This window comes from Poecilia formosa, unplaced genomic scaffold (genome assembly GCF_000485575.1).
Source record: "Poecilia formosa unplaced genomic scaffold, Poecilia_formosa-5.1.2 Scaffold55, whole genome shotgun sequence".
NCBI classification, from domain to species: Eukaryota; Metazoa; Chordata; class Actinopteri; order Cyprinodontiformes; family Poeciliidae; genus Poecilia; species Poecilia formosa.
This window is the reverse complement of record NW_006799994.1, coordinates 643797-655099: the sequence shown is the minus strand read 5'-3', so window position 1 is coordinate 655099 and position 11303 is coordinate 643797. Positions and strand designations below refer to the sequence as shown.

The 11303-nt window shown below is 39.4% G+C and overlaps 1 protein-coding gene across 1 annotated transcript in view; it reads left to right on the top strand.

The window, feature by feature from the left end:
* Positions 1-2258: 2258 nt before the first annotated feature.
* LOC103138895 (guanine nucleotide-binding protein G(o) subunit alpha-like) overlaps positions 2259-11303 on the top strand; it is a 35356-nt gene continuing 26311 nt past the window's right edge. The window contains 1 exon segment of the mRNA XM_016672051.1: positions 2259-2451. Within this exon segment, the coding sequence (XP_016527537.1) occupies positions 2299-2451 (153 nt within the window). The 5' untranslated portion in view covers positions 2259-2298.

Below are 11303 nucleotides of genomic sequence, written 5' to 3'. Positions count from 1 at the left end.
TTTATGTTTTTGCAGTGTTCAAAAAAGTCTTGAATTGACTTGTTGAATTGGGAGCAGAGTTTCAGTAAAGAAGCACTTGGAGTGTAATGATGGTACAAACCTTTGTTAATGATCCAAAGGCAGCAAATAAAGTGATGCAACAGAAGAGGGTAAAAGTGCAAAAGAACAAAGAAAACCTGCTTATTAAGCCGTTTACAGCTTGTGGCTCTGATTTGGGGTTAAACTGTGTAATCCATGAGTTCATCAGAGGGCTGTGTTTAAATCACCACAGTGCTCAGTCTGTGCTCAGCTTCACTCACTTTGCTGGTAAATTTTGTAGAATGTCAGACTTCACACAGACCTTGACTTCAGGTGGTGTAATATCAGCCTGAGTGCTGCACAATCTAATTATAATGTCTGGCTATAATTACATTTCCATGAAAATCGGCTCCAGATCTGACACACTATACCGCTCCACTGGCTTCATGCTGAGTTCTCTGATGTAAAGCTTAATGATGTATTGTTTTAGTGACAGCAGTTACTGGGTCTAAGGTGGATTTTAATGCATTCCTTAATTGATATTTATCTCCTGTCGCTGTGTTATGTCTTTATTTTGCCGCTGAGCTCTCTGGGTTTCCTATTTCACATTTATAGTAACACAGTAAATCCTGCTGTACGTTCTGTTTGTTTTTCACTGTGGTCTGTAAATCTAAAGCGTCACTGACTCAGATAACAGAAGCTGTGTAAATCTGATCGCCTTTACTGCTGACGTTTACATTTGTGTGGGGAAAACGGATTAATCCAGGAATGTTTTATTGTCAAGGAAGCAGAGGGAGGACTGGACGATTACGGAACGATGTAAAATTTCTTATTTTTTTAGTTAAAAAAAATTCTGCTGACAGAAATCCCAGTGTTTAAGCTCTTGTTAGCAAATGCATTACATTTAAAATCTGATTTTTTTTTTTAATCAAATTAGCAGAATTTTTTTAATTTAAAACAATTAATTTGGCTATGGTGAACATCTTTTAAACAATTATGTTAAAAAAAAACATTGTGTACAGTACCCTAAAAAGTATTACAGGTTTACCGTGAGAGATTTTTAAATTATTTTAGGCAAAATAACAAGTAAACGCAAAATTGATTTTCCAAATATTTTTTAGAAAATCTGTGATTTAATGGTGACTTATAATTAGTCCTGGAACAGGTTAGGAGAGCCTCCACAGGCGATACAAAACATGGTTTTAGTACATGTTTCTACTGAATAACTCACTTCAAGCATGAGTGGAACTTGACCATCAAATTGTTTCGTGGTTAAGTTTGAAATCTGGACAGAAAGTGAATAAAAATGTATCCAAACTTGAATAAAAAGTTTTTGAAAATGTCCAGAAGACCTGGAGAAGTTTTTAATCAGGACCGCTTCAGATGATTCAACGAAGGAAAACGCTTCAGGTGATGCTTAGAAGGAAAACGGATGAATTATGGGTGGTTTTAACCTTTAACCCAGTACTGAATGCATCTATTAATCAAGTTTTTTGGCTAGTCATTTCAAGTACAAAACAAAATTGTTTGAGAAATGCTGATTTTAAAAAGAAAATCTATCAATATTGTCTTTTTTTTGTGATGTTTTGCTTCTTCTAACCTAAACCACGAATATGAAGACATAGACATCTGTATGTTTTAAGTGTAGCAGATTAACACTCTGTTGTCGGGTGTTTGCGATCATATGAGCGGTTTATGATGCTGTGACTCTGTGAGAAGTGCTGCATTGGGGCGTCTTTGTGTGGAAGGAGCCCGGAGCTGATCAGCAGCCTCTGGCCCTGAAGGGAAGCGCGGCCAGATCACAGCTGCATGACAACAGCCTAAAAACAAACCTCCGCCAGGCTGAGCGAGATGCCAGAGCGCTCCGTCTATTTCCAGCCCTCTGGATCTTCTGTATGTGCAGCTTTCAAACAGCCACTTCAGTCTGAATGTCCAGTGTTGTTATATTAGTATTTTTTTTTTTTTTTAAGGTTTGCTCATAATGAAGAGTGATGAAAATAGATGAGGAGTGACGCCTCTGTAAGAGCAGCTCTGTTGGGTGGTTTTGCTCAGTAATAGCTCATGTTCCACTGTTTTAAGGACTTATGCCATTTCTTCTCCCTGTTTGAACTTTGCCCTTGTTCTCTGCTATATTTAACACTTCATCAGTTATTATTTGTCGAAGTGAACGAGTAGACGTCCTGCTGTGTTGAGGTGTTTTCATCAGTCCCTCAGAAATAGCTAGCAGCATGCTAACCGGTTGTTTTCTTTTTTGTGTTTGTGTTGCAGGCGGACGCTAAGATGGTGTGTGACGTCGTCAGTCGTATGGAAGACACAGAGCCGTACTCTGCTGAGCTGCTGGGCGCCATGATGCGCCTGTGGGCCGACTCGGGCATCCAGGAGTGCTTCAGCCGCGCCCGGGAGTACCAGCTCAACGACTCAGCGCAGTAGTACGTCCATGTTTCTAAATCTGTTCATGTAGAGTTCTACAAATCAGACGTTAGAGACTCACTGAGGTTTGGTTTAAGGTTTGTTGATACGAGTTTCTTCTTTACTTGTGAGCGCTTTTTGGGTGATGTTTTACTTCCTGTGGTTGCCTTCTTCTGAAACAGTGATTTTGATTGGTTATTCTCCTGTAAGAACTTTGAGCAAGCTGGAACCCCTCCTCACCTGTGGTGGCGCTGTATCAACAGCCTCTGAAGAAAACGGCACTAAAACCTCTGAGGAAGTCAGAGGATTGAGCACAACTTTCTTGTTCATGAAGTGTAAACAAAAATAGAGTGGTTTCAGATTTTAGAGGTCTATGAAATCTCTTTTGTCTTTGGTAAAAGGTCATGATTGCATTTTGTGCATTCTGGGTAAAGCACAAGGCATTACCCAGAATGCCTTGTGCTTTAGTCCTTTTTCTGCTTTTGGAGCAGTCTCTGGTGTGCTTGACGTTCACATGCATTCAAATCGCATCAGACTTCACTCCGAGGTTCTGAGGCAGACCAGAATTTGCTTGTGTGGTCAAACAAACCAGATTTTCTAGACAAACTATCTACAGTTTGATAGAAGCGGATTAAACAGGGCTGATGTAAATGATCAAGTTACTGTGAGCTCGCTGAAGAGAATCGGCACCAATAATGAGGAAGAATCAGGAAATCTAGAAAAGTCCTTTGAAAGGACTAAAAATAAAATAAGAAAGAATAGTTCAAATAAAATAAGAAAGAATAGTTCAAATAAAATAAGAAAGAATAGTTCAAATAAAATAAGAAAGAATATTTCAACCTGCCTGTAGTAAAGTATATGAACAATGTAACCAAATGTCATAAGTTATTCATCTCGGTTGTGGTTCGTTGTCTAAGTTTTTTAGTCTGCTCAGATTTAATAACTGCTAGTTGGACACAGAAGAGCTTGTACACATTAAACATAACTTTGCTGTTTGTAGCAGAACCATTTAAAGATCTGACTGTTGAAGTCATCATTAACTGTTTTGTCGTACAGTAGCATATTTTTAAATCACATATCAGATTTCCATAAAAAAAATTAAAGGTTCAAATGGAACAACAACAATAACTACAACAAAGCACATCTGTCTTTGTTCACATCTTTTCTTCTTTCTACGCCTGTTTTATTTAATTCCTGGTTTTCTGCAAATCTCAGACCATTGAGTTGATCACATGTCCTGAAGCCCAGATCATTTTATTCGTAACAGGAATCAAATCAAAGCTTTACAGTACAATAAAGGAGAAGGTAGAGTACTTATCGAACAAAAAAAGTGAGCAGAGAAGAAATGAAGAACATAAATGCATTTTTGAAATTGGTGTCCTCTTTTTTTTAAGTGGAGATATTATCACGGAAGAGTTTCAGCATCATTTTGGGGTAAAAGCCAATAAAAAGTGGTGAGAACTGATGTCCAAACTGATAGTGAACTCAGACATGAACCTTTTAGTTGCAGCTTATTTATCGCTTTGTATGTGTGTTAAATGTCACATTAAAAATTGATGCACACTTCCTATTATATTGTGGCCTGTGCAGCCAAGCAGAGTGCCCAGCCAATGAAACGACAGGACAGACATCACATGACCAGACCACACAAACTGTTGTTAAGTGTGCGTTTGTGCATCATTCCTGAGAAACCCCAGAAATCTGATGATGTTTCAGCTGTGGTCAAAGCTTTCTGCTCTTTTGGAGACAAAAGCAGCATCTCTGTGCATGGTGCAGGTTTTGTAATCACACATGCACGTAATGCGTGTTTTTATTCCATAGAAAGCAGAGCGCTGCTGTGTGAAAGGAGTAGGTCCCGCCTGAAGCCACCTCTGTGTGTTTGTGTGCAAAGGCCCTGAGTGTTTTCTGACCTATTTACCACAATGCACATACTGTACACTCCATCTGCGATTTACATTCCTGCCTTTGTGACACGGCCATAATTTAGAAAGGCGATCACACAACATGCATGTACGCACACTGAGAATGATGTCAAAATGCCACATTTTGGTAGCTAAATTCTCTGAGTTGGCAATATTTAACAGTCCATGCCGAGGCAAGAAAACATGCACTTTGAGTTGTTTTGCAACAGATTTTGAATTAGACTTTTTGTTCAGAAGATCCACTTTAAATGCAGCAGTGCCTCTGATTATGCTGCAGCTGTAAATTGGTGTAAGAAACTTTAAAATTCTTTTTGGTTTTGTTTTTTTTAGAAAAACCATCATTATATCCCTCATTATGGGAAATAGCTTTGCTCTCCTTATCCTGCTTCCTCTGCTCAGTGACGGCAGAAACCTTTTCTTCTTCATGCTGCTCTGTGGTTTTTTTATGTTACTTTCTGTCAGCCCTGCTTCTGAAGAAGTCACAAGTAAAACTGTGTCAGTAAATCACAGCAGAGGGTGGTATCTAACCATCCCAACACTGGTTACTAAGCAACAGCCATAAATTCATTCGACTGTGGTGACCTTCTTTTAAACAATTATGTAAAGAAATGTCACATACTTGGCCCTGAAAACATATTACAGATATACCCCTACAGATTGTTTTTATTATTTTAGGCAAAATAACCGGAGTAAATGTAAAATGGAGTTTCTAAATGATGACTTATGTATTAAAAGACAAATCTATCCAATCAACCTGACCGTTTGTGAAAATATTATTGCTTCCTTGTTACATCATGACTTAACTTTCATGAGCCACATTTACTGTCAGGTCTGATAAATCATGAAATCACCTGAGAACATGAAGTAGATACAATGTCTCAAAAGGCAGCCTATGAAATCCTGGTACAAAAAAAAAAAAAACTAGTGCTGTCAATCAAATTAAAGGGTTAAAAAGCTAATATGAGGTTTCTTTAGGCAGCTACTGCTTTGGAGGTGTAGCAATACGAAACATGTCTATTCATTGTTTTTTTGCACAAAATGATTCTTACATAATGAGATTTTCGTTCTACGTATTGTGAGCTCCTTGCAGAATGAGCCGTTTTAGGGCCTTTGTCACTTTAAATACCATTAAGCTGCTGCTGTTCATGCCCCCAACTCAACATTTACACTTGCATATTAAAATGACTAAAAACAAATGCCCAACTATATAACCATGCATCTTCGAATGAAGAAAGTGGTTTTTGAACAATTAGTCAACAACAATTATTATTATTTCCAGCAGCCATTGTACCACCTGACCTGATGACCTGAAGCTCAGCTGGGGTTGCTAGGTAACGGTGCAGTGCCTGCTGATTTGTGACGTTACATTCTGGAGGTTTTGGACAAATTTATTTTTCCAGACACCAAAAAACATGAATTCATATCCCAAAAACAGTTGTGTGTTTCTGGACTGTTTTTAGAAGCAGTAGAAACCCAAATGGAAGTACAACAATGCGCAAAAAGTGAGTTTTACATAATATGTCCCCTTTAAACTCCTCTGCTTGAGGCAGACTGACCCCCAGCCCAGAGGTGGGTGGCTCTCATCCCAGCCACTTTACACTCACCAGTAAACCACTCCAGTTCACACTGGAGGTGACGCCAACAGAACCGCATCATCTGTGACAAGCAACAATAAGACCCTGCGGTTCCCAAACCAGACGCCCCCTTCTCCACGACGACACCTTGAGATGCTGTCCATGAAAACCACAAACAGGATCGGTGACATAAGACAGCCCTGGAGGAGTCGATCAAAACATATAACCAAATAAACACAGAACTGGGTCAGGGACAAAGTCAAGCTTCTCAGTTCAGATGCTGTAGAGAAAAAAGAGCATCGGAGAGGAAAGAGTCAACCAAAATAATCTGGAATAGTTCAAATAGTTTTCTGAAAGCTTCAGCCATGAGAACTTTTAATATAGACAGAGCGGTTGGGATCTTTCCTATACCATACATGGTAGACTCCTCCAAGTCAGAGGGCAGGATGAGGACTGTTAATGATTACAGAAAATTAAACTTTGTTTATCCAAATGAACATTTATTAGCTTTTGCACCAATCGGTTGCTCATCTTGAACAGTAACAGCCTCTCCGGGCTTTAAATCCACCACTCTTCTATAATTCTGCACATCACCAGTGAAATGAGGCGAGCACACTCAGGGGTCTGGAGTTAATCAACTTAATGCGCCATGTTGAGAAATATCAGTCTGAGAGGAAAGACTAATGCAGCAGCTGTGCACATACTATATGTCATCCAGAAACCAGACAGAAAACTTATCATCCCTTTCCAGGCTGCTTTAAATGTAATTTACGTTGCTGTCTGTGTGTGAGTCCTTAGGCGGCCAACGGTGCTGTGCATAAAATAATGTTGACATGAGTGTTAGTGCAAGTTCAGCGCAGCGAGAAGTGGCTGCAGGGTGAGCGGCAAGCAGAAGCAGCAGAGAGGGGTCAGCCGCGTGTCAAAGGAAAGGTCGTGAAAGACAAATGGATAAGTCGAAACAATTACTGACCTTTGACTGACCTTTCTAACTCAATTATCAAACAACTGGAGTTGTAGAAATAGACTGATAGCCTTCATAGTTACTCTGCTCACTGCAGTAGATGGAAAGAGGAAACATTTCTTACATCTATTGTTGTAACTGCCAGGGTGAGACGCATCGTACAGCGTCTTGCAAAATTACAAAGAGCTCTTTGACTTTTTCATGGTTCAGAGTTTCACTAGCAAACAAACAAACATCTGCATGAAGACTAAGAAACAGCAGAAAGGTTAGAGAGAATGTTGTAGGTAGGGATTCACTGATCCACTTTTTTCACTTCTAGATACCGATACCTGAGGTTTATCGTCAGCTGATACTGATCCGATACAGAAAAACGGCTAAAACGTACATTTTTTTCAAACGCAGACATAAAAGCTCTGAATTGAAAATTTATTTGGTAACTGCACAAGTACAGCTCACACATTAGCTTCACCTGCTTGGTCAAACATGTAAGCAAACAGGAGTAAATCAGCCAGTGTAAAACAAATGACAAAGAAACTGAAACTGATAAAAAACAATGGATTTACTAAATTAGTAAAAATAAACTGCAGCAGTTTCTTTCTAGTGCTTTGCAAAGTGTGATTAGGAATTTTAAATATAAAGTAAAATTAATAATAAAGTTTGACATCGCTGAGAGAACCATGCATAGATTTAGACCGAATAGATTTCATCTTATGACTCGGGAACATTGTCACTGACACCAGATCTAGAATATTTTTTCAATATCGGACAGATACAGATATTAACAGATCGGTCCAATCGTTAACTGGAGAAGTTTAATGCAGAGTTACATTATAAAACAACAAGTGTTGAACATCAACCCTGTTTCATCCGTCATCTGGAAACAAAGAGAGGATGAACAAGCTGCAGTCCACCCAAACTGACAGACTGGAGCAAGGAGAGCGTTAATCAGAGGAACAGTCAACTAGACCGCCGTAATGCTGGAGGAGAGAATCTGTTGAATCAATGACTCATCAATCTCTTGTCATCGTTTGATTAGTCTCAAAGTTATAAAAGGATGGCAATAAGAAAGCTGCTGAAAAGTTTGACACAAGCTTGAAACAGACTGAAACAGGAGGCAGAAGTTACTCTGCTCAGCTGAAAACAAAATGAAACTTCTTGGCCTCCATACAAAACAAATCATGGGAATATTTTTAAAGTTCAGACCTAAATCCTTTTGAAAGATTCTCAGTAGGATTTACCAACAGCTTTTCTCCTCAATCTGACTGAGTTTGAAATATCTGGTAGAGGGAAATGGGAAAACGTTTCAGTCTCTAGATGTGCAGATCTAGCAGAGACGCATCTCAAACACTTACTGTCATATTAGCAGTGAAGGCTGGTTTTAGTAAGAATGGAGTTTGGCAGATTGAATACAAATGTCTGCCACACTTAGCGGATTTACACAAAATACCAGTAATGCTACAAATGCTTTGCTCCAGACTCTATCTGTGATAGTTTGGTGCTTTTGACACATGATAAAGGAATATTCTTCAGGTTTTTGCCACCTGAAAAGTCTCTGACAATAAAATTCTTCTGATCTGGCGTCAGAGGCCTGGATGGATTTCACTACTTGCAGCTTTAATTTATTCTCAATTCTCTTTTCAATTGAACTCCTCTTCCTTCTGTTGCATTAATGCTAAGAATGTGTGGGTTGTTTGATTGCCTTGTAATCTAATCATTGCCATTTCACTTTGTAAATTGAAACCTGTCTCAGCATTGAGTCGTCATTAATCCTGTCCACTCACACTCACTGGGAGCAAACAGAGCCCGCCTGTGTAGGATGTGGTGTGTGTTTGCGTTCATTTTCATTCCATAAAACACACTGCGGTTGCAGATTAATGCCCAGTTGTGCCTCAGGAGGTAAAGAGTGCTTTCTGCTTCTCGTTTTCTTCGTCTCCTCCTGACCAGCTCGTCATATTCTTCTTCCTTTTCAAACCACAATCTAAGCAATGTTTCCCTATAAAATCAATAGTTCTCATCAGTGAAGCTGTGTGTGTCTTCCATCTACCTTTTCTTACTCTGTCAACATATCTTCTCCCTCGAGCCTTTATCTTTTTCCTTTGGAAGTAACTGAGTGTCTGCTAGCCCTAAAAGAGCATCTCCAATCTAAAAATAAAAAAGCATTATATCCATTACGTTGGGAGGACGTTTGAGTGCGCATGATGCTCATCTCTTCTCTCAGTCCGTACTTCAGGGTTCACCTCTGCTGATGGAGAGCAGAGTGTTTGGTTGTTTGGGAGAAGTGATTTATGATTGCTTCCTCAGAAATCTTTAGAAGAAAACAGTGAGGCGTATGAGAGACGGATAAAACCTGATTGGTTGCGGAAACAGTTTGGGTCCTTTTAACCACTATTTAATTTTTAGTAATCAATATTTTTGCTTATGTTGATCTAAACTGATCTGTCACTAGCTTTTTAAATTTGATCTTAAAGCTGCAGTGTGAAACTTGTTAAAAAATGTTTGTTCCATTCTTATTAAAACAGTCACCATGTTGTATGAGACAAGCTCCTCCACTTCCTCCCAGTGACATTGTTATTTGAAAATGCAGACCACAAAAACAACCAATCAGAGCCAGGAGGAGGAGCTTAGCGCTGTCAATCAACCTCCTGTCTGCGCTGCTCAGTGTGCTAATAGCAGAGAAACAGTGAAAACCATGTATCTATCATCTGTGGTTATGCTAACTAGCCTTAGCATCTATGGTAGGTTATGTTGACATGAGTGTAGTGCCTTAAAAACAAAATAATTTAATATTAAAATTCAGTTCAACATTTAACAGGAAGCCAGTAAAGGCATGTAAACACAGGAGAGTGGCTGTCTGCCTCTTCCTGGTTTGGCCTGTTAGTCTGATGGACAGAAGAAGGACTGAAATAAAGAGTCCTAATAAGGTGGGAAAACATGCTTTAAGCCATCAATCTACCTTAATTATGAAGAAATAATGAGCATGAGTTGAACGACGTTAAGAATCAGTCAGACCACCCAGACTGCTGCTCCTGGCCTGCAGACTGAACGATGTCTTACTGAAGGTGATCATGACTCTGCAGACTAAACCTCTCCTGTTATTCCCGGTCTCTTGACCAGAGGCCTTCAGCAAGTTCCCACTAATTGAGGGTTCAAGTTTAATACGGGAAGTCTGTCGCTACCAGTAACCATGTGTATCTTTGGTCTGGGGAGGAAACTTCTGCACTCTTTACACTCAGAGAAACAAAACCAGGCCAGAAAGTCCAGCAGAAAATGTTTTCTTGTTTTTTGGGGGGGAATCAGAAACTTGCTGTAGTGCTACCAACTACAACACAACGCCAGGCAGTTAGCATGACGAGAAACTACTGCTGAGTATCACTACAGTAGCTGAAAGTGAGAGCAGCACTCCACACACTGCTGGAATGCATCTCTGCACGGCTCTGTTCAGGATCATTTGATTTACAGTAAAAATAAAGGTGCACTTCCAGGGATATTCCATTACACAACCTCATCCTCATCACCTCATCCTCCCTGCCTTTCTTCGTCTCTTCTAAACAAGCAGCTGCTCGCTGTGCTCACTTGGCAAGGATGTCATTTAGACATTCAGCTAGCTTAGCACCTACAGGAGCGGTAAATATGAATAATGCTTTGCACTTTAAAAACATTATTCTCCTTTGTGTGAAATACAATAAAGATGATGAAGCCTTTTCAGGTAAGATCAGCCCATCTGTTTTACTGCTGAGCCGATTTCCCCGGCATGTTGTAGTGAAGCTGATCTGCAGCCGGCAGAACCCCTGAAATAAGTACATTAACTACAGTTACAGTGACAGTAATGTAGTAGGTGGGAGTGATATTATCACTGTTATGTAATGTTACCTATAAACCACCTGAGCCATAATATTCATCACCAGCATTCTGATGTCATGGAAAGTAGGTTAGACCACCCAGCGTCGTTCTCTCTGTTTCTTCTGCTTCACATCCACCAGCGTCTCTGGGATGTACAGTGAACCTCTCTGTACAAAAAAAGTCTTTTTTTTTTTTGAGAAGGCTTTGACTGGACTAAAAAAAATTAGTGGAAAACCAAAGAAAATTTTTCAAAGAGCTTCAGAAAGTCTGGACATATTTTGATCAAGACAATGTAGAAACATTACAGAAAAATCTGAAATACACACAAGTTTATGACATCATGTTGTAACAGAATGAAAATACAATGTAACTATCATGTACACATAGGGCTGGGCGATACGTTGATTTTATGGTTTTTGAAGATTTGATTTTTGGAAAACCTGAATTTTTTCACCAATGCCCTCATTGTGGTTCCACAACGTCCACCTTGTGTTTTACAGCTTCTATTTATTTGGATTTTGAATTCATGTCAACTCTATGATATTTCTTTTTTAAATATGAGAGTAAAGTCTGATTCCA